General features: G+C 47.3%; 2 protein-coding genes across 3 annotated transcripts; both read left to right on the forward strand.

Annotated features, from left to right (window-relative positions):
- Positions 1 to 373: 373 nt before the first annotated feature.
- LOC733495 (novel protein similar to X-epilectin) lies at positions 374 to 3328 on the forward strand. Its single transcript, NM_001044431.2, is given in 3 exon segments — positions 374 to 449; positions 2510 to 2786; positions 2957 to 3328. Coding segments are annotated over 3 exon segments (483 nt in total). The 5' UTR covers positions 374 to 376; the 3' UTR covers positions 3090 to 3328.
- Positions 3329 to 9110: 5782 nt separating this feature from the next.
- a4gnt (alpha-1,4-N-acetylglucosaminyltransferase) lies at positions 9111 to 17478 on the forward strand. 2 transcript variants are annotated; one of them, XM_031903385.1, is made up of 3 exons: positions 9111 to 10699; positions 12164 to 12600; positions 16173 to 17273. In XM_031903385.1, the coding sequence occupies exons 2-3, from the start codon at positions 12184 to 12186 to the stop codon at positions 16758 to 16760; spliced, it is 1005 nt and encodes a 334-aa protein (XP_031759245.1). In that variant the 5' UTR covers positions 9111 to 10699; positions 12164 to 12183; the 3' UTR covers positions 16761 to 17273.
- The last annotated feature ends 6151 nt before the right edge of the window (positions 17479 to 23629 follow it).

The following is a 23629-nucleotide window of genomic DNA, read 5'->3' on the forward strand; positions in this document are numbered from 1 at the left end:
GTGGGTTGGATTGCTGTTGACCAGTAACCAGTAGGGGGGTAGAGAAGTAGTGTGGGGGCGGAGTAGTGTGGGGGATGGGCCCTTGATTCACTTCTTCCCATAAAGAAGTATTTAGACCTTTAAATCTTGTGGAATTACACAACAATTTAAAAACAAATAAAATCCCAGCTTGTCCTGAAAAAAATGGTGTATAGTTTCCCCAGGCAAATATTCCCCTAAAGGGAACTGTCTGTTTCACAATAGTGGAGATAGAGGTTTGTGAATAAGGTGGGAAATCCGGCACTTTATTTTGTCTCAGTATCAGCACTTTTTGCCATTTAAAGAAATGAAGGTGCCAACTTTCAATTTATCATTGTCTTGTCTCTTCTCCATTAGGATGAAGTGCATTGTGGTCCTACTGATTGGCGTCTCCATTGGGTGGGTCCATTCCTGCAACGTCCCCCCCGGAGGTAGGAGAATCCCCTTGACTTAGCATTCATGTTTATTTCTACTCACCTTACTCAATGCAAACCTTAGTACATTTATGCATAATTGTATCGCAATGTAATAAATAATATCCTCTCCCACTAAACAACCACTAATTAGCTCCATTACCTACAGCAATTATGGGGCCACTGTGCCTTTGCCTTTGTATCATTTTATTCCTTTGTGCATAATCTGGCACAGTCAGGGGAGGCCACACAAAGCTCCACTTTAGTATCTAGGTTCTCTGCTGATGGAGCCATTGATGGCATTAATAAGAAGTCCATTTGGAAAGACAATCCCGCTTGGTGGCAGTTGGGCCTGAAGAAGACCTACAAGATAAAGACCCATTACGAGTCCAAACCACCTACCTTATTTTCCCTCCCTGTTCCGTAGGACTTTTATAAAGGGCTTGTTCATCCCATATCTTCTGCCACTCTGGGTCAATGGCAGGCAGTTGTCCATCCCATATCTTCTGCCGCTCTGGGTCAATGGCAGGCAGTTGTCCATCCCATATCTTCTGCCACTCTGGGTCAATGGCAGGCAGTTGTCCACCCCATATCTTCTGACACTCTGGGTCTATGGCAGGAAGGTGTCCATCCCATATCTTCTGCCACTCTGGGTCTATGGCAGGAAGGTGTCCATCCTATATCTTCTGCCACTCTGGGTCTATGGCAGGAAGGTGTCCATCCCATATCTTCTGCCACTCTGGGTTTATGGCAGAAAGGTGTCCATCCCATATCTTCTGACACTCTGGGTTTATGGCAGAAAGGTGTCCATCCCATATCTTCTGCCACTCTGGGTCTATGGCAGGAAGGTGTCCATCCCATATCTTCTGACACTCTGGGTTTATGGCAGGAAGGTGTCCATCCCATATGTTCTGCCACTCTGGGTCTATGGCAGGAAGGTGTCCATCCCATATCTTCTGCCACTCTGGGTCTATGGCAGGAAGGTGTCCATCCCATATCTTCTGACACTCTGGGTTTATGGCAGAAAGGTGTCCATCCCATATCTTCTGCCACTCTGGGTCTATGGCAGGAAGGTGTCCATCCCATATCTTCTGACACTCTGGGTCTATGGCAGGAAGGTGTCCGTCCCATATCTTCTGACACTCTGGGTCAATGGCAGGCAGTTGTCCATCCCATATCTTCTGAAACTCTGGGTCTATGGCAGGCAGTTGTCCATCCTATATCTACTGACACTCTGGGTCTATGGCAGGAAGATGTCCATCCCATATATTCTGCCACTCTGGGTCAATGGCAGGAAGGTGTCCATCCCATATTTTCTGCTACTCTGGGCCTATGGCAGAAAGGTGTCCATCCCATATCTTCTGCCACTCTGGGCCTATGGCAGAAAGGTGTCCATCCCATATCTTCTGACACTTTGGGTCTATGGCAGGAAGGTGTCCATCTCATATCTTCTGCCACTCTGGGTCTATGGAAGAAAGGTGCCCATCCCATATCTTCTGACACTCTGGGTCTATGGCAGGAAGGTGTCCATCCCATATCTTCTGACACTCTGGGTTTATGGCAGAAAGGTGTCCATCTCGTATCTTCTGACACTCTGGGTCTATGGCAGGAAGGTGTCCATGTCGTATCTTCTGCCACTCTGGGTCTATGTCAGAAAGGTGTCCATCCCATATCTTCTGACACTCTGGGTCTATGGCGGGAAGGTGTCCATCTCGTATCTTCTGCCACTCTGGGTCTATGTCAGAAAGGTGTCCATCCCATATCTTCTGACACTCAGGGTCTATGGCAGGAAGGTGTCCATCTCGTATCTTCAGCCACTCTGGGCCTTTGGCAGGAAGGTGTCCATCTTGTATCTTCTCCCACTCTGCGTCTATGGCAGGAAGATGTTCATGTATCTTCTCCCACTCTGGGTCTATGGCAAAAGGTTCCTACAGATGAAACCCCAATGTCCTTCCCATGTTTATGGGAAAGTATCCCACGGATCTGCACACAGACACTCAGTACATTACAAGCCCAGGGTACATCAGCATCTCTGCGACACCAAAACCATAATGTAAATAAATAAATTTTTTATATAGACGTGAATCTGGCAGTATTGGGAGTGGCCACACAGAGCTCAACGTATAGACCCGAGTACGGCGCTGGTAACGCTAATGATGGCGACACGACCTCAAATATGAGGTACGGCTCATGTTCCCTCACCGGTAGTGACAACCCGGCTTGGTGGCGGCTGGACTTGACGAAGTGCTACAAAGTGGAGAAAGTGGTGATAGTGAACAGAGGGGACTGCTGCTGGGAGCGCCTGTTGGGAGCCGAGGTCCGCGTTGGAGATTCAGCCGATAATAACAACCCAGTGTGAGTCCCATACTCATCCTTCATCTTCCTTCCATTGTTGCCTTGAACCAGGAGTGTTTTTTATTTTACATAGGGCTAAGAAACATGATAATAAAATCAATATTTTGGGCTGAATTCATTTCTCCCTCCCTGGGTCCAGTTGCCAATTCAATTTCCTTTTTTTTTTGTAGATGCGACACCATAACCGACGATTCCGAGGAAACCATCACTGTGTTCTGTAAAGGGAAGGAGGGTCGATATGTCTCTGTGGTTATTCCCGGGCGCGAGGAAAATCTCCAACTGTGTGAAGTGGAGGTTTATTAGCAAGAAGCTAAAGCCATATATGTGCTACTCGGCCCTCGCCGGCCCATAACTAAACCCCTTCCCCACACACCCGTTTGTGTTATTTCTTTGCAATGTCATGAGAAATGAACCTTCTCAGCCCCCATACACTGTGTCCCCTCATATATCTGCACTGGGAACTGACAGAATGGATTAAATCAGAAATGTATCTCTTCCCCCCCCATGGGTTTTATTCTCTCAATAAAATGATTGGCTGTAAATGTTTCACAAACATTGTGGTACCTTGGGGGAGTTTTGGGGTGAGTGCTTATTTGTGCCCTGGGTACCCCTGGAACTATAGCGGGGTGACTGTTACCCCAATGTTTCTATATATCTGTAACCTTGTTATGGGCTAAGGGGGCCCAGCCTGAAGGCCAGTTAGGGGGGGATTTGGGGTGAGTGCTTATTTGTGCCCTGGGTACCCCTGGAACTATAGCGGGGTGACTGTTACCCCAATGTTTCTATATATCTGTAACCTTGTTATGGGCTAAGGGGGCCCAGCCTGAAGGCCAGTTAGGGGGGGATTTGGGGTGAGTGCTTATTTGTGCCCTGGGTACCCCTGGAACTATAGTGGGGTGACTGTTACCCCAATGTTTCTATATATCTGTAACCTTGTTATGGGCTAAGGGGGCCCAGCCTGAAGGCCAGTTAGGGGGGGATTTGGGGTGAGTGCTTATTTGTGCCCTGGGTACCCCTGGAACTATAGCGGGGTGACTGTTACCCCAATGTTTCTATATATCTGTAACCTTGTTATGGGCTAAGGGGGCCCAGCCTGAAGGCCAGTTAGGGGGAGATTTGGGGTGAGTGCTTATTTGTGCCCTGGGTACCCCTGGAACTATAGCAGGGTGACTGTTACCCCAATGTTTCTATATATCTGTGATCTTGATAAGAAGAAAAGGGCTTCCACCTAAAGATGGTTTTTTTACAGTAAGGGGCTGCTATAAGGTGCCACAGACACTCACTATTTATTGGGGGGCTGTTTGTGCCTCTGGGTACTGGGAATGCCAGGGCTTATTTTAAATATCTGTCTAGTCCTGCATGAGAGGCTCCATTGAAGAAGGGCTCTCATTTCAGTTAAAATCTGTTCATATTATTACCCACCTCCCCCAAATAAATTGGCCATTACAGTGGGATGGCTCATTGCAGTGCTGGGGCCCTGAGCGTGGGCACTATTTGCAAGGAGTCTGTATGGTGTCCCTGTGTCTGAGTAGGTTTCCTATCAAACGCCAAAATCATACAGGCACAAATTACACTGGAATTGTGGAAATAAATGCTGCATTGTGGGTAGAAAACCACGGTGAGAGAAATTGTAGCCTCATGTCTGCTGGGGGGTCCTACTGATAAATAAATCATTAGATATTATTATATGGCCCCCTTATATATTTATATATAGTGACCCCCCCTTAACTGCCCCCCCCCCCAGTGTAACCAATCCCAACTGGGCCAGCCTTTCCCCATAACTGAGCCCATTCCCTTTATCAGCTTAGTCGCTCTTCCCTGTACTTTCTCTATTTCATTACTGCCCCCCCTTATATATTTATATATAGTGACCCCCCCTTAACTGCCCCCCCCCCCCCCCAGTGTAACCAATCCCAACTGGGCCAGCCTTTCCCCATAACTGAGCCCATTCCCTTTATCAGCTTAGTCGCTCTTCCCTGTACTTTCTCTATTTCATTACTGCCCCCCCTTATATATTTATATATAGTGACCCCCCTTAACTGCCCCCCCCAGTGTAACCAATCCCAACTGGGCCAGCCTTTCCCCATAACTGAGCCCATACCCTTTATCAGCTTAGTCGCTCTTCCCTGTACTTTCTCTATTTCATTACTGCCCCCCCTTATATATTTATATATAGTGACCCCCCTTAACTGCCCCCCCCAGTGTAACCAATCCCAACTGGGCCAGCCTTTCCCCATAACTGAGCCCATACCCTTTATCAGCTTAGTCACTCTTCCCTGTACTTTCTCTATTTCATTACTGCCCCCCTTATATATTTATATATAGTGACCCCCCCCTTAACTGCCCCTTCCCCCCCCAGTGTAACCAATCCCAACTGGGCCAGCCTTTCCCCATAACTGAGCCCATTCCCTTTATCAGCTTAGTCGCTCTTCCCTGTACTTTCTCTATTTCATTACTGCCCCCCTTATATATTTATATATAGTGACCCCCCCTTAACTGCCCCCCCCCCCCCCAGTGTAACCAATCCCAACTGGGCCAGCCTTTCCCCATAACTGAGCCCATTCCCTTTATCAGCTTAGTCGCTCTTCCCTGTACTTTCTCTATTTCATTACTGCCCCCCCCTTGTATATTTATATATAGTGACCCCCCCTTAACTGCCCCCCCCAGTGTAACCAATCCCAACTGGGTCAGCCTTTCCCCATAACTGAGCCCATCCCCTTTATCAGCTTAGTCGCTCTTCCCTGTACTTTCTCTATTTCATTACTGCCCCCCCTTATATATTTATATATAGTGACCCCCCCTTTAACTGCCCCCCCCCAGTGTAACCAATCCCAACTGGGCCAGCCTTTCCCCATAACTGAGCCCATTCCCTTTATCAGCTTAGTCGCTCTTCCCTGTACTTTCTCTATTTCATTACTGCCCCCCCTTATATATTTATATATAGTGACCCCCCCTTAACTGCCCCTTCCCCAGTGTAACCAATCCCAACTGGGCCAGCCTTTCCCCATAACTGAGCCCATTCCCTTTATCAGCTTAGTCGCTCTTCCCTGTACTTTCTCTATATCATTACTGCCCCCCCTTATATATTTATATATAGTGACCCCCCCTTAACTGCCCCTTCCCCAGTGTAACCAATCCCAACTGGGCCAGCCTTTCCCCATAACTGAGCCCATTCCCTTTATCAGCTTAGTCGCTCTTCCCTGTACTTTCTCTATTTCATTACTGCCCCCCTTATATATTTATATATAGTGACCCCCCCTTAACTGCCCCTTCCCCAGTGTAACCAATCCCAACTGGGCCAGCCTTTCCCCATAACTGAGCCCATTCCCTTTATCAGCTTAGTCGCTCTTCCCTGTACTTTCTCTATTTCATTACTGCCCCCCCTTATATATTTATATATAGTGACCCCCCCTTAACTGCCCCCCCCCCCCCAGTGTAACCAATCCCAACTGGGCCAGCCTTTCCCCATAACTGAGCCCATTCCCTTTATCAGCTTAGTCGCTCTTCCCTGTACTTTCTCTATTTCATTACTGCCCCCCCTTATATATATATAGTGACCCCCCCTTAACTGCCCCCCCAGTGTAACCAATCCCAACTGGGCCAGCCTTTCCCCATAACTGAGCCCATTCCCTTTATCAGCTTAGTCGCTCTTCCCTGTACTTTCTCTATTTCATTACTGCCCCCCTTATATATTTATATATAGTGACCCCCCCCCTTAACTGCCCCCCCCCAGTGTAACCAATCCCAACTGGGCCAGCCTTTCCCCATAACTGAGCCCATTCCCTTTATCAGCTTAGTCGCTCTTCCCTGTACTTTCTCTATTTCATTACTGCCCCCCCTTATATATTTATATATAGTGACCCCCCCCTTAACTGCCCCCCCCAGTGTAACCAATCCCAACTGGGCCAGCCTTTCCCCATAACTGAGCCCATTCCCTTTATCAGCTTAGTCGCTCTTCCCTGTACTTTCTCTATTTAATTTCTGCCCCCCCCTTATATATTTATATATAGTGACCCCCCCTTAACTGCCCCTTCCCCAGTGTATTAAAGGGGGTTAACCTTTATTAATATTATTTTTATTAATTACAGGACCAATGATTAAACCTTCTGATGAAACTGTTAATGAGCAGTAGTACAGTAGTAAAAGAATCTAAAACATTTACTTAGTTTCGTATGATTGTAGTTACAGAGATGGCCAGTTCAGCATTGGTCCAGCAAACTAGGGGTCCCCTCAACCCTTGGTGTGATCCTTTGGTTCCCCAAAAAATCAAGCGATGATCCAAGATTCCAGGCGCTCGTTCAGGAGTCCGAGGTGAAGCTACTGGCCCAAAGCTAAGGCTGTTCTTTTATGCCAAAGTTCTTGGGAAAAACCCCAAGTCCAACTACTGACTTGAACAGTATTGTGTTTAGTAATAAGAAATATTCAGCCATTGTATCTGGTCAGATTAAAAACTTTATACCTTTATGACAAGATCTTATTTATATTAATTGGGTATTGCCTGCTGTTTGTTGGGTACCAATACCTGTGTTTATTATGTAACAATAAACAATGACTATGGACTGTTTACCCAACACTATATTTACAAGGACACTGGACTCCCCTTATCTTCATAATAGGTTTCTAGAATGTGCTTAATTAACTTTACTAACTAAACCTAAGACATATATATATATATATATATTAAAGCAGATATAAACTGTTATTAAAAAACTGTAAAAAATAAATAAATAATGAAGACCAATTGAAAAGTTGCTAGGAATGGGCCATTCGACAACAACTTTTAGTAGGTTATAGAATGACCAATTCTAAGCAAATTTTCAGTTGGTCTTCATTATTTATTTTCATTTATTCATGTTTTCTAATTATTTCCCTTCTTCTTCTGACTCTTTCCAGCTTTCAAATGGGGGTCAGTGACCCCGGCAGCCAAACCCTATTGCTCTGTGAGGCTCCAGTTTTATTGTTATTGTTACTTTTTATTCCTTATCTTTCTATTCAGCCCCTCTCCTATTTATATACCAGTTTCTTATTCAAACCTCTCTGTAGTTACTAAGGTATTTAGGACCCTAGCAACCAGATAGCTGCTGAAACTCCAAACTGCAGAGCTGCTGAATAATTAAAAACCCTCAAATAATAAAAAATGAAGACCAATTGCAAACTGTCTATCACTCTCTACATCATAATAAAAGTTAACTCAAAGGTGAACATCCCCTTTAAAGTCAATGGGAATTTTTTTCCTGGCAAATTTTTTGTGAATTCTCCGATGGCGAAATGCAGAATTTCACCCCAAATCCACGTCTGCCGAAAAATTTTGCTCACCACTACAATTGAATGTACTACTTAAAAATAAAAATGAGGAAAAAAATAGGGTTTTAGTAAATTGCCCCTCCCCTTAGTATGTTACAGAATGGCCTAGTCTTAGCAAGTTTTCAATTGGTCTTCATTTTCTATAGTTTTTTACTTATTTGCCTTCCTCATCTGACCTTTTCCAGCTTTCAAATGGGGGTCACTGACCCCGGCAGCCAAACCCTATTGCTCTGTGAGGCTCCAGTTTTATTGTTACTGTTACTTTTTATTCCTTATCTTTCTATTCAGACTCTACTATTCATATCCTGTCTCTCATTCAAACCACTGCCTGGTTGCTAGGTTAAACTGGACCCTAGCAACCAGATTGCTGCTATAGTTTTCACTTTCACACCTGCACAGAAACCCAGCGAGCACATATTTATGTCAGTGAAAGGGCCCATCTCCCATTGCCCCGGGGGCAAGTAGAAATGCATTAGGGCCCATGCACATAGAGCAGTTCCTTGGGCAATGATCTGCAGCAGTTCTACCTGCCCAACGTGTTTCACCTGTCTGTTTTGTCAGCCCTTGTCAGGCAGGTAGAACTGCAGCAGATTAGTCATTGCTGCCAAACTGATGTATCGTTGGTGTTGTGTAACTGCAACAATCTCACCTTAAACTGTATTTATTTATAACCAAAACAACAAAACCAGAACTTGTAAGTGGAAAGACCCTTTATCCAGAAAACCCCTGCTCCAGACCATTCTGGGTAACAGGTCCCATACCTGTACAATCCTGCACCACATTACAGAATTGTACAGGTATGGGACCTGTTACCCAGAATGGTGTGGAGCAGGGGTTTTCTGGATAAGGGGTCTTTCCATCATTTGGATCTCCATACCTCCATACTTCAAGTCTCCAAAAAAAAAATTTGCAACCATTTTTTTGACAATTTTTTATTGGGTTTTTTTTCCGGCCCCTTTCGTGGAAAAATCTACCAATGGCGAAACATGAAAATTCACTGCAAATTCATTCCTGGCAAAAAATTTTGCTCATCACTAATTATTGATGAGCGAATCTGTTCTGTTTCACCTCGGTGGAAAATTGGCAAAACTGGGAAAAAATTCACGAAACAGCGAAAAATTTGCGACTTTTTTGACATGCGCAACTTTTTCCTGCTTTTTTGATGCAACCAAAACTTTTTCCTCACTCTGAGAATTATTTTCGCACCAAAATTTTTGGCGTCATTTGGGGAAAAAAAATCCACCAATGGGGAAATCCAAAAAAACGAATCCAAACTTGAAAAATGACATGTTTATCGCTACTTACTGATTATTTCTAACAGTTTGGATATTGGGGCGAGGGTAGATCCACACGCTGCGCCAGCGACTCGGGATTTCCGCGTTTTGCCATTGACAGATTGTTTTGTGAAACAGGAGCAAAAATAACAAAAATCACGCGCCTGTAGAAGAAAATGCCGCGCTTTTATACGTGCAATAATTTTTTTGAAGCGCAACATTTTAGGCTTTTTGCTAATTTTTTGCCATTTTGTGAATTTTTGCAATTTTTTCGGTGAAACGGGAGAGATTCACTCATCACTAGGGATGGGCGAAATTTTTTCACCATGTTTTGCCCCCCAAAAAAGGCCCATAGACTGAAATGGCATCAATGGCAGTAAAAGGAAAGTCGCACGGTAAGGGAAAAGTCGGCACGTGAAAAATAAGCCCCATTGACGTTATTGCTTTTCACTCATTTTTGCCATTTGGTGAATTTTTTCCACAAAACCGGAATAAACGCGCTCATCACTATATCACTATAAATGTCCCATTTCCACTGACAAATGAGAGATTTTTGACTAACGCTTATTTTCACAACAAATATTTGTCCCTACATTCTTTCCCTGACCAGTCTCCATGTTGGCACTCACTGATTTAGCCCCTCCCCCTTGCACGCATCAGAAGGACCGCCCCAAATCTTTAAAAGACCAACCCCACCCCCAGCATCTTTTTTGTCCTTCACTCCCATTGGAAGAATTCTTTTTTTTTTTTTTAACTTTAGGAAAGCATTTTTCCTGCCCATAAAGTGTCCCACCCCCAGGGACAGGGGTTGTTGGTCCCTCGGACATTTGTGTCCCCTGGCACATTCCCTGGCATTCTGCATTTCCCACCATTTCTGCTCCTGGCTGGCAGGTAAGGGACTGCTGTGCAATTGGTCACATTCGCTGGGCGGGTTACAATGTTATGATAATAAATTCCTAATCATGGAATTAATTGGGTCATTCATGGAACAATGAGCAAAGGAGCCTGATATATGTAGTTATCACCCCTTTGTGAAGCGTTTCCTGGAATCAAATACATTTTTCTTCCAAATAATGTTCCACTGGCATCGGATTTATCAGTTGTCAAGTTTGAGGGAAAGAAAAGAACCTGCGGCAAAACCTCTTTTCTGAAATATTTAATAAAAAAGTCTGTGGAGAATGGGCCCATCCAGTCGCAGAGAGTCACACGGAAACAGATTCATATTCTTCCTTTACTTTCAATGAGACGGAAAATCTTGACTGACAAGAAAAACCGTCATTGTGAATTGTCTTTAAGGATTTTTACTTTAGTTTATGGATTCAACCACCCCCCCAGGTAAATCAATACATTAAAGTTCAACTTTCAAAAGTTTTCAAAAAACATTCTCGAATAGATTTTTTTCTCCCTTTCTCTCTGTAATAATAAAACAGTACCTGTACTTGATCCCAACTAAGATATAATTACCCCTTATTGGGGGCAGAACAGCCCTATTGGGTTTATTTCATGGTTAAATGATTCCCTTTTCTCTGTAATAATAAAACAGTACCTGTACTTGATCCCAACTAAGATATAATTACCCCTTATTGGGGCAGAACAGCCCTATTGGGTTTATTTAATGTTTAAATGATTCCCTTTTCTCTGTAATAATAAAACAGTACCTGTACTTGATCCCAACTAAGATATAATTACCCCTTATTGGGGCAGAACAGCCCTATTGGGTTTATTTAATGGTTAAATGATTCCCTTTTCTCTGTAATAATAAAACAGTACCTGTACTTGATCCCAACTAAGATATAATTACCCCTTATTGGGGCAGAACAGCCCTATTGGGTTTATTTAATGGTTAAATGATTCCCTTTTCTCTGTAATAATAAAACAGGACCTGTACTTGATCCCAACTAAGATATAATTACCCCTTATTGGGGCAGAACAGCCCTATTAGGTTTATTCAACTTTTTTGAATTGTTGCACAAAAAACAGCGCCAAAAATGAAGGATGTTCCAGGAAAGGGAAGGGATATCGCTCATTGACTTTTACATGATCTCAGATCTCAGCTCATCTCCTGAGCATTCCGAATAAGGGGGAAATGTTAACTGGTTAAATGAAACCCAGAAATAGAGCAACAGAAAGGGGCCTTAATAGATACTCAGCAAGTTTTTGTGCCATTGTAGTGTAAATGGCTTCATTGTATTGGGCGGGGGACAGGGGGCGGGGACAAATACTATTATGGGTAAACAGGTGGGGCTGTAAAATCTCAGCCACCAAACCCCTCCCTGCAGGAGTGGCCTATTAATGAATCTCCCCAAACTGGAATATACTGTATATATCAGTAAATATTGCCCTTTTACATCCTTTCCCTTGAGCCGCCATTTAGTGATGGGCTGTGTGCTCCCTCAGAGATCAGCTGACAGGAAGTGATGCAGCTCCAACTGTAACAGGAAGTAGTGTGGGAGCAAAAGGCAGAACTCTGCCCATTCATTGGCTGATGGGGCCTAGCATGTATGTGTGCCTTGGCTTGTTTGTGTGCACTGTGACTCCTATGATCCCAGGGGGCGGCCCTTAGTACATAAAATGGCAGTTTCCTATTTAGGATTACCCAATGGCACATACTGCTAAATAAGTATATTTATATGAAAATGGTTTATTTAGATGAAGCAGGGTTTTACATGGGAGCTGTTTATGCAATATATTATTGTATGGGGGTTAGTTTTCTTTTAAATTTGGCCCCGTGCCCAATAGATGGTTGCCTCCAATTCCGGGAAATGTTTTCCACTGAACAGGATTTTTGTTTTTTTGCAGATTGAGCACTTTTTAAAACAATGCCCAAACGACTGAGACGTTTCGCTCTCCTCATGTTTATGTTCATGACCTGCAGATTCTTCTACAGAATCGCCAATGTACAACCCTCTGCGCATTCCCAGTGGCCCCTCCCCTCAGCCCCGCCCCCTCCCATCAGCCCAGCGGAAGTTCTAAGAGACGGGAACGGAATTATATTTATTGAGACGACAGACAGAATGAAGCCGCCCTCGCTAGTATTATGCACCATAGAATCTGCGGCCCGCGTGTACCGCCACCGACCCGTGGTTTTCTTCATGGAAGGGTTACGGGACATAACCGCAATGAGGGACGCACTCAAGCGCCTCCCGACCCTCTCGTCTTTTCATAACGTCCACTTGTTCCCTTTGCAAATGGAAAGATTATTTCATGGGACGCCCCTCAGACGGTGGTATGAGAAGGTAAGGTGAGCGCCGTATTCTCACTAGCGAGTCCACTAAAAATCCCATAGGAATGAATAGAACGTTGGGTGGGTTTTAGGGCAGATTTATCAAAATGTGACTTTAGGGCGTAATACATAAAGGGGCAGATCAAAATTCAAGTTTGTGAAAAAAACCACCGCAGATGTGAAAAAAAGAACTGCGACAAAACTTGTGCTAGTTTATTTAAAGGAACAGTAACACCAACAAAATGAAAGTGTATAAAAGTAACTAAAATATAATGTGCTGCTGCCCTGCACTGGTAAGAGTTGTGTGTTTACTTCAGAAAGTCTACTATAATTTATATAAATAAGCTGCTATGTAGCCATGGGGGCAGCCATTCAAAGGCGAAAAGGCACAGGCACTTAGCAGATAACAGATAAAACACTATTGTATTCTGTAGAACGTATCTGTTATCTGCTATGTAACCTGTGCCTTTTCTCCTTTTTTCCAGCTTGAATGGCTGCCCCCATGGCTACACAGCAGCTTATTTATATAAACTATAGTAGTGTTACTGTAGCAAACACACCGGTTTTACCACTGCAGGGCAACAGTGCATTATATTTTTATTACTTTAAAGCTCTTTCATTTTTTGGTGTTACTGTTCCTTTAAGGAAAAAGTAATTCCTGCACCGGTACAGCTGGGGTGTTTGCTACAGAAACCCTACTATAGTTTATATAAATACCCCGCTGTGTAGCCCCGGGGGCAGCCATTCCTGCACTGGTACAGCTGGGGTGTTTGCTACAGAAACCCTACTATAGTTTATATAAATACCCCGCTGTGTAGCCCCGGGGGCAGCCATTCCTGCACTGGTACAGCTGGGGTGTTTGCTACAGAAACCCTACTATAGTTTATATAAATACCCCGCTGTGTAGCCCCGGGGGCAGCCATTCCTGCACTGGTACAGCTGGGGTGTTTGCTACAGAAACCCTACTATAGTTTATATAAATACCCCACTGTGTAGCCCCGGGGGCAGCCATTCCTGCACCGGTACAGCTGGGGTGTTTGCTACAGAAACCCTACTATAGTTTATATAAATACCCCGCTGTGTAGCCCCGGGGGCAGCCATTCCTGCACTGGTACAGCTGGGGTGTTTGCTACAGAAACCCTACTATAGTTTATATAAATACCCCGCTGTGTAGCCCCAGGGGCAGCCATTCCTGCACTGGTACAGCTGGGGTGTTTGCTACAGAAACCCTACTATAGTTTATATAAATACCCCGCTGTGTAGCCCCGGGGGCAGCCATTCCTGCACTGGTACAGCTGGGGTGTTTGCTACAGAAACCCTACTATAGTTTATATAAATACCCCGCTGTGTAGCCCCGGGGGCAGCCATTCCTGCACTGGTACAGCTGGGGTGTTTGCTACAGAAACCCTACTATAGTTTATATAATAAGCTGCTGTGTAGCCCCGGGGGCGGCCATTCCTGCACTGGTACAGCTGGGGTGTTTGCTACAGAAACCCTACTATAGTTTATATAATAAGCTGCTGTGTAGCCCCGGGGGCGGCCATTCCTGCACTGGTACAGCTGGGGTGTTTGCTACAGAAACCCTACTATAGTTTATATAAATACCCCGCTGTGTAGCCCCGGGGGCAGCCATTCCTGCACCGGTACAGCTGGGGTGTTTGCTACAGAAACCCTACTATAGTTTATATAAATACCCCGCTGTGTAGCCCCGGGGGCAGCCATTCCTGCACCGGTACAGCTGGGGTGTTTGCTACAGAAACCCTACTATAGTTTATATAAATACCCCGCTGTGTAGCCCCGGGGGCAGCCATTCCTGCACCGGTACAGCTGGGGTGTTTGCTACAGAAACCCTACTATAGTTTATATAAATACCCCGCTGTGTAGCCCCGGGGGCAGCCATTCCTGCACCGGTACAGCTGGGGTGTTTGCTACAGAAACCCTACTATAGTTTATATAAATACCCCGCTGTGTAGCCCCGGGGGCAGCCATTCCTGCACTGGTACAGCTGGGGTGTTTGCTACAGAAACCCTACTATAGTTTATATAAATACCCCGCTGTGTAGCCCGGGGGCAGCCATTCCTGCACTGGTACAGCTGGGGTGTTTGCTACAGAAACCCTACTATAGTTTATATAATAAGCTGCTGTGTAGCCCCGGGGGCGGCCATTCCTGCACTGGTACAGCTGGGGTGTTTGCTACAGAAACCCTACTATAGTTTATATAAATACCCCGCTGTGTAGCCCCGGGGGCAGCCGTTCCTGCACTGGTACAGCTGGGGTGTTTGCTACAGAAACCCTACTATAGTTTATATAAATACCCCGCTGTGTAGCCCCGGGGGCAGCCATTCCTGCACCGGTACAGCTGGGGTGTTTGCTACAGAAACCCTACTATAGTTTATATAAATACCCCGCTGTGTAGCCCCGGGGGCAGCCATTCCTGCACTGGTACAGCTGGGGTGTTTGCTACAGAAACCCTACTATAGTTTATATAAATACCCCGCTGTGTAGCCCCGGGGGCAGCCATTCCTGCACCGGTACAGCTGGGGTGTTTGCTACAGAAACCCTACTATAGGTTATATAAATACCCCGCTGTGTAGCCCCGGGGGCAGCCATTCCTGCACTGGTACAGCTGGGGTGTTTGCTACAGAAACCCTACTATAGTTTATATAAATACCCCGCTGTGTAGCCCCGGGGGCAGCCATTCCTGCACCGGTACAGCTGGGGTGTTTGCTACAGAAACCCTACTATAGTTTATATAAATACCCCGCTGTGTAGCCCCGGGGGCAGCCATTCCTGCACTGGTACAGCTGGGGTGTTTGCTACAGAAACCCTACTATAGTTTATATAAATACCCCGCTGTGTAGCCCCGGGGGCAGCCATTCCTGCACCGGTACAGATGGGGTGTTTGCACCCCAGGGCTACACAGCGGGGTATTTATATAAACTATAGTAGGGTTACTGTAGCAAACACCCCAGCTGTACCAGTGCAGGAATGGCTGCCCCCGGGGCTACACAGTGGGGTATTTATATAAACTATAGTAGGGTTTCTGTAGCAAACACCCCAGCTGTACCAGTGCAGGAATGGCTGCCCCCGGGGCTACACAGCGGGGTATTTATATAAACTATAGTAGGGTTTCTGTAGCAAACACCCCAGCTGTACCAGTGCAGGAATGGCTGCCCCCGGGGCTACACAGCGGGGTATTTATATAAACTATAGTAGGGTTTCTGTAGCAAACACCCCAGCTGTACCGGTGCAGGAACGGCTGCCCCCGGGGCTACACAGCGGGTATTTATATAAACTATAGTAGGGTTTCTGTAGCAAACACCCCAGCTGTACCAGGGCAGGAATGGCTGCCCCCGGGGCTACACAGCGGGGTATTTATATAAACTATAGTAGGGTTTCTGTAGCAAACACCCCAGCTGTACCAGTGCAGGAATGGCTGCCCCCGGGGCTACAAATCGGGGTATTTCCAGGTGATTACCAGATTACCAGTATATAACCCACTCCCTTCACCTTTTGTTGTGACTGTTTTGGTAGCCGGATCCCATTACTAGTGGAATTATTTTCCATTTTTTTTTCCATACGTAGGTTAATCCTGAACGTGAAAGATACTGGACGCACGTCAGTTCCGACGGATGCAGGTTGGCGCTTATTTGGAGGCACGGCGGCATTTACATGGATTCTGACTTCATATCCATGAGGCCCATCCCCACTGGCAACTTTTTGGCAGCCGAATCATCGGACTTTTCCAGTAACGGTATTTTTGGGCTGACGCCTCGGCACTCTTTTGCCTGGAAAGGCATGGAGAGCTTTGTGCGGAATTACAGAGGGGCAAAATGGGGGCACCAAGGTCCCCAACTTTTCACACGAGTTCTGAAACAATATTGTATTGCCCCTCGGTTCCAGTCTACGGAGGATGTTAAATGTGGCGACATCTCTATTTTAAAAGTGAAGAGGTTCTATCCTATTCCTTACGAATCTTGGAGCAGATACTACGAGGTCTGGCAAAATGTCCCAAAGTTCAGGGATTCCTACGCCCTGCATCTCTGGAACTATTTAAATCGAGGACAGAAAACGATGGTTCCTGGGAGTAACACACTGGTGGAACATCTGTACCAACTGTATTGCCCCACGCTCTATGGGGCTCTCAGAAGGAATGAGAGTATTTACGGCTAGTTATTGGTTAGAACTCATTAACTAGATGGGTATAGGTCAGGGATCCCCAACCAGTGACTCGGGGGCAACATGGCCTTCACCAACCCCTTGGATGTTGCTCCCAGTGGCCTCAAAGTAGGTGCTTATTTTTTATTCTTGACTTGGAGGCATAAAGACCATGTGTAGTGCCAAACTGAGCCCCCTCGACGCTTCCAGTCCACATTGGGCTATCAAAAATCCAATTATAGCCATTTTTGTTCCCCTCCTAGGAACTTTTTTTTCATTCTTGTGTTGCTCCCCAACTTTTTTTTATATTTAAAAATGTTGCGCGCGGGTAACAAAGGTTGGGGACCCCTGATATAGGGGATGAACTGTGTGACTGGATGAACATTGGAACTTGCGTACTCTGTCGCTCTGCGTGTAATAGTTCCACGCCCCACACCTAGGAAATGGTACCTAGGCTGCTGGTAGCTCAGATTACACAGAGATGGAAGGAAATTCTGATGGGAGGGGGAGGAGGAGAAGGGAGGGGGAGAGAGCTGCACAGATTCCTGAAGGATTTTTCTGAGAGCAGGAAGTCTGACACAGAAGAACATGTAACACAAAAGGAGATAAGAAATCCTGTGTTTCTTTTCATAGAGGACTCGGTGCAGCGTTATGGCTGTATTTACATAGACCTTTCTGAGCTACTGAGTTTGTACCTTTCCTTTTCATTTAAATACAGACAATGCCTTGTGAATTGTTGGATTTGTTGCTGTGTATAAGGGCACTGCAGGCCTTTGCCAGGGCAGAATTGGGGCATGACAATGGCAAGAAACACACTGTAATATTCTGATTAAACGCTGTGTGATCCCTCTCTCAGACTCCGAGACATTCCCCCATCTCTAGTTCTGTGACAATAGCTGCTGTAGGTCTCCCTGCCTAAAGCAGCTCTATATAGCAGTTCTCTATAGGAGAACTGGACAAACAAGATTCCTTCTAAGGAACCCAAATATCCTCCAGCGAGTAATTTAGATTCTTTATATTTGTTATTGTAACAAACAGGAAAAATCTCATTTTGCCCCAAAGACAAGAAGAGATTTCTATAGTAAAAATAAACACACCTTGATAAATGCCTCCACTTCTTACTCAACACTTGCCCCCCCGTGTGTGTATTTTTTATTTCAGAAATGGCAATTGCCGGTGTTGAAGCGCCAGTAAGAAGGACAGGGCGTCTCCATGAACAGCGCATTCATTTTATACCACTTTGTACAGTAATGTTTGTGCCCAACATCTCGACATTCCGGCCCCACGGTGTAAAGTACTGTGGTATAGTAGGTATAGTAGGTATAGTAGGTATAGTAGGTATAGTAGGTATAGTAGGTATAGTAGGTATAGAAGGTATTCCCTTACCTGCCCCCTGCTGATTTAAAGGGAAACTATTCCCTCAACCAGTGTAGGTCTGGTGAGCGAGATCAGACATACAGACAGGTCTTTAGGTGAACAAAGTCCATTTATTACCTCCGGTATCAGGCAGGAGCATAAACAAAACAAAAGTAAACAAACCCTTGCCACACTTGGGCTCTAACTAATACACAGGGTGCTTTCCTCTCTGCTACCAGCCCCCTACTGGGATACCCGGCTAAACCCAAAAGCACATCTCCACAGAGTCACTGTACCTTGAGAGAGTCCTTTTGTTGGGGAGAAAAAAACCCCACAGCACTTCAAGCTGTTCCCCACAGGCACAGACCCTCCCACACAGGCACAGACCCTCCCACACAGGCACAGACCCTCCCACACAGGCACAGACCCCTCCCACACAGGCACAGACCCTCCCACACAGGCACAGACCCCTCCCACACAGGCACAGACCCTCCCACACAGGCACAGACCCCTCCCACACAGGCACAGACCCTCCCACACAGGTACAGACCCTCCCACACAGGCACAGACCCTCCCACACAGGCACAGACCCTCCCACACAGGTACAGACCCCTCCCACACAGGCACAGACCCCTCCCACACAGGCACAGACCCTCCCACACAGGAATGGACCCTCCCACACAGGAACGGACCCTCCCACACAGGAACATACCCTCCCACACAGGAACAGACCCTCCCACACAGGCACGGACCCTCCCACACAGGCACAGACCCTCCCACACAGACACAGACCTTTCCACACAGGCACAGACCCTCCCACACAGACACAGACCCTCCCACACAGGCACATACCCTCCCACACAGGAACAGACCCTCCCACACAGGCACGGACCCTCCCACACAGGCACAGACCCTCCCACACAGGTACAGACCCTCCCACACAGACACAGACCCTCCCACACAGACACAGACCCTCCCACACAGGCACAGACCCTCCCACACAGACACAGACCCTCCCACACAGGCACAGACCCTCCCACACAGACACAGACCCTCCCACACAGGCACAGACCCTCCCACACAGACACAGACCCTCCCACACAGGCACAGACCCTCCCACACAGACACAGACCCTCCCACACAGGCACAGACCCTCCCACACAGACACAGACCTTCCCACACAGGCACAGACCCTCCCACACAGGCACAGACCCCTCCCACACAGACACAGACCCTCCCACACAGGCACAAACCCTCCCACACAGGCACAGACCCTCCCACACAGGCACATACCCTCCCACACAGGCACAGACCCTCCCACACAGGCACAGACCCTCCCACACAGACACAGACCCTCGCACACAGGCACAGACCCTCCCACACAGACACAGACCCTCCCACACAGGCACAGACCCTCCCACACAGGCACAGACCCTCCCACACAGGCACAGACCCTCCCACACAGGCACAGACCCTCGCACACAGGCACATACCCTCCCACACAGGCACAGACCCTCCCACACAGGCACAGACCCTCCCACACAGGAAGAGACCCTCCCACACAGGAACGGACCCTCCCACACAGGAACAGACCCTCCCACACAGGCACAGACCCTCCCACACAGACCCTCCCACACAGGCACTGACCCTCCCACACAGGCACTGACCCTCCCACACAGGAACGGACCCTCCCACACAGGAACGGACCCCCCCACACAGGAACGGACCCCCCCACACAGGCACAGACCCTCCCACACAGACACAGACCCTCCCACACAGGCACAGACCCTCCCACACAGGCACTGACCCTCCCACACAGGCACTGACCCTCCCACACAGGCACTGACCCTCCCACACAGCACAGACCCTCCCACACAGACACAGACCCTCCCACACAGGCACAGACCCTCCCACACAGGCACTGACTCTCCCACACAGGCACAGACCCTCCCACACAGCCACAGACCCTACCACACAGGCACAGACCCTCCCACACAGGCACAGACCCTCCCACACAGGCACAGACCCTCCCACACAGGAACAGACCCCTCCCACACAGACACAGACCCTCCCACACAGGTACAGACCCTCCCACACAGGCACAGACCCTCCCACACAGGCACAGACCCTCCCACACAGGAAGAGACCCTCCCACACAGGAACGGACCCTCCCACACAGGAACAGACCCTCCCACACAGGCACAGACCCTCCCACACAGACCCTCCCACACAGGCACAGACCCTCCCACACAGGCACTGACCCTCCCACACAGGAACGGACCCTCCCACACAGGAACGGACCCCCCCACACAGGAACGGACCCCCCCACACAGGCACAGACCCTCCCACACAGACACAGACCCTCCCACACAGGCACAGACCCTCCCACACAGACACAGACCCTCCCACACAGGCACTGACCCTCCCACACAGGAACGGACCCTCCCACACAGGAACGGACCCTCCCACACAGGAACGGACCCCCCCACACAGGAACGGACCCCCCCACACAGGCACAGACCCTCCCACACAGACACAGACCCTCCCACACAGGCACAGACCCTCCCACACAGGCACTGACCCTCCCACACAGGCACTGACCCTCCCACACAGGCACTGACCCTCCCACACAGGCACAGACCCTCCCACACAGACACAGACCCTCCCACACAGGCACAGACCCTCCCACACAGGCACTGACTCTCCCACACAGGCACAGACCCTCCCACACAGCCACAGACCCTACCACACAGGCACAGACCCTCCCACACAGGCACAGACCCTCCCACACAGGCACAGACCCTCCCACACAGGAACAGACCCCTCCCACACAGACACAGACCCTCCCACACAGGAACAGACCCCTCCCACACAAACACAGACCCTCCCACACCGGTTTCAGTTCTCAGTCTGAGCCCTTAACTCTCGCTGCAGGCAGATCTAACCGCTAATTATTCCCCAGGTGAGGCTCCCTCAGGGCCGCTATGCATCTGGGAGTAATATATCTGGGGAAAATAAATCTCCCTTCAAACTGTCCCCCCCATAGGGCTGAGCACAATGAGCCCCCTGGCAATGAACCCTTGAGAGGGTATCTGCATTCCCTTGCACTGCCCCAGATCTATGCTCCACGGTAAACGTAAAGTTCTGTACGGCCAGAAACCATCTGGTGACTCGAGCATTCTATTCTTTATTTTCTGACATCCACCGAGGGGAGAATGGTCAGTGACCAACCTAGACTTACGACCCAGCAGATAGTACTTCAGGGCCTCCAATGCCCACTTGGTTGCCAGGCACTCCCTCTCTACAATGGAGTAGCTACTCTCGGCCGGTGTAAGCTTCCTGCTTAAATAGACTACTGGGTGTTCCTCACCATTTAGTGAGATCTAGAGTGGTGAGGTACCTAGCAGGGCCCAGCCTCTCTATAAGTTCATCTACCCAGGGCATGGGGTAGGCATCAAATTTTGAGACCTCATTCAGTTTACAGAAGTCATTGCAGAACCGTAAACTCCCTTCAGGCTTGGGAATCAAAACAATTGGGTTTGACCAATCACTGTGGGACTCCTCAATTACGCCAAGTTCCAACATTTCTGTTCCTCTTTAGAGACTGCCTGTCTCTGTGCTGCAGGGATTCGGTAGGGCTTCACGTTTACCTTTACCTGTAACAATATCATATTTGATAAGATTAGTTCTCCCAGTAAGGGCAGAAAAGACATCCCTATTTCTCATCAAAAACCTCCTGTTTTGGGGACACTGACAGGATTTCTACCATTTTTACTTGGGGTATCAGACTATCCCCACAGGGAACAGTTTCTGGTTCTGATGCCAGGACCTCCTGCTGCCTCCATGGCTTTAACAAATTCATGTTGAATTTGTTTCCTCTTATCGTGTTGTCTTACTTTATTGTTCACCTCTCCAACCTTTTCTATTATTTCATAGGGCCCCTGCCGTTTGGCCAGGAACTTACTCTCAACTGTGGGAACAAGTACCAACACTCTGCCCCCAGGATTAAAGGTCCTTACTGTTGCAGATCTGTTGTAAACCCTGCTTTGGGCCTCCTGTGCCTCTGCCATGTGTTCCCTTACTATGGGTAACACAGTTGTAATATGCTCCTGCATTTGCACAATGTGTTCTACCCCAGTCTTATAGGAGGTAGCCTCCTGTTTCCTGTTTCCTTGGCTTGGGTGTCTACCATACATTTGAGGCTTGAGGGACCTCATTGATGGAGAACAACAGAAATGGTAATAGACAGCCCCAATTTTTCACCATTTTCAGCATGGCCTTCAGGGTTTTTATTAAACCTTTCCACTAACCCATCAGTTTGAGGGTGGTACACTGATTTGTGTAAGTTACATAGTTACATAGTTACATAGTTACATAGGGTTGAAAAAAGACCATTGTCCATCAAGTTCAACCCATCCGAGTAAACCCAGCACACAACCTATACTAACCAATCTATACACTCACATACATACACTATATATATACAACCAGTAATACTAACTGTAGATATTAGTATCACAATAGCCTTGGATATTCTGCTTGTTCAAAAACTCATCCAGGCCCCTCTTAAAGGCATTAACAGAGTCTGCCATTACCACATCACTAGGAAGGGCATTCCCCAACCCCCTCACTGCCCTCACCGTGAAAAACCACCTACGCTGCTTCAAATGGAAGCTCTGTTCCTCTAATCTATAGGGGTGACCTCTGGTGCGTTGATTGTTTTTATGGGAAAAAAGAACCCCCCCCAACTGCCTATAATCCCCTCTAATGTACTTGTACAGAGTAATCATGTCCCCTCGCAAGTGCCTCTTTTCCAGAGAAAACAACCCCAACCTCGACAGTCTAACCTCATAGCTTAAATCTTCCATCCCCTTTACCAGTTTAGTTGCACGTCTCTGCACTCTCTCCAGCTCATTAATATCCTTCTTAAGGACTGGAGCCCAAAACTGCACTGCATACTCACTGTAACTGCCCCCCATACTCACTGTTACTGCCCCCCCATACTCACTGTTACTGCCCCCCATACTCACTGTTACTGCCCCCCATACTCACTGTTACTGCCCCCCATACTCAAGGTGAGGCCTTACCAGGGACCTATAAAGCGGCAAAATTATGTTTCATCCCTTGAGTCAATGCCCTTTTTTATACAAGACAGCACTTTATTTGCTTTAGTAGCCACAGAATGACACTGCCTGGAATTAGACAACTTGTGATCTACAAAAACCCCTAGATCCTTCTCCATTAAGGATCCCCCCAACACACTACCATTCAGTAGATAGTTTGCGTTTATATTATTCCTACCAAAGTGCATAACTTTGCACTTGTCAACATTGAACCTCATTTCCCAGTTTGCTGCCCAGTTTTCCAATTTTGTCAAATCGCTCTGCAAAGCGGCACATCCTGCATGGAACTTATAGTTTTGCACAATTTAGTGTCATCAGCAAAAATAGAAACAGTACTGTCTATGCCCCCCCCCAGGTCATTAATAAACAAGTTAAAAAGCAAAGGACCAAGGACTGACCCCTGCG

Source organism: Xenopus tropicalis, chromosome 6 (assembly GCF_000004195.4).
Source record: "Xenopus tropicalis strain Nigerian chromosome 6, UCB_Xtro_10.0, whole genome shotgun sequence".
Lineage (NCBI taxonomy): Eukaryota > Metazoa > Chordata > Amphibia > Anura > Pipidae > Xenopus > Xenopus tropicalis.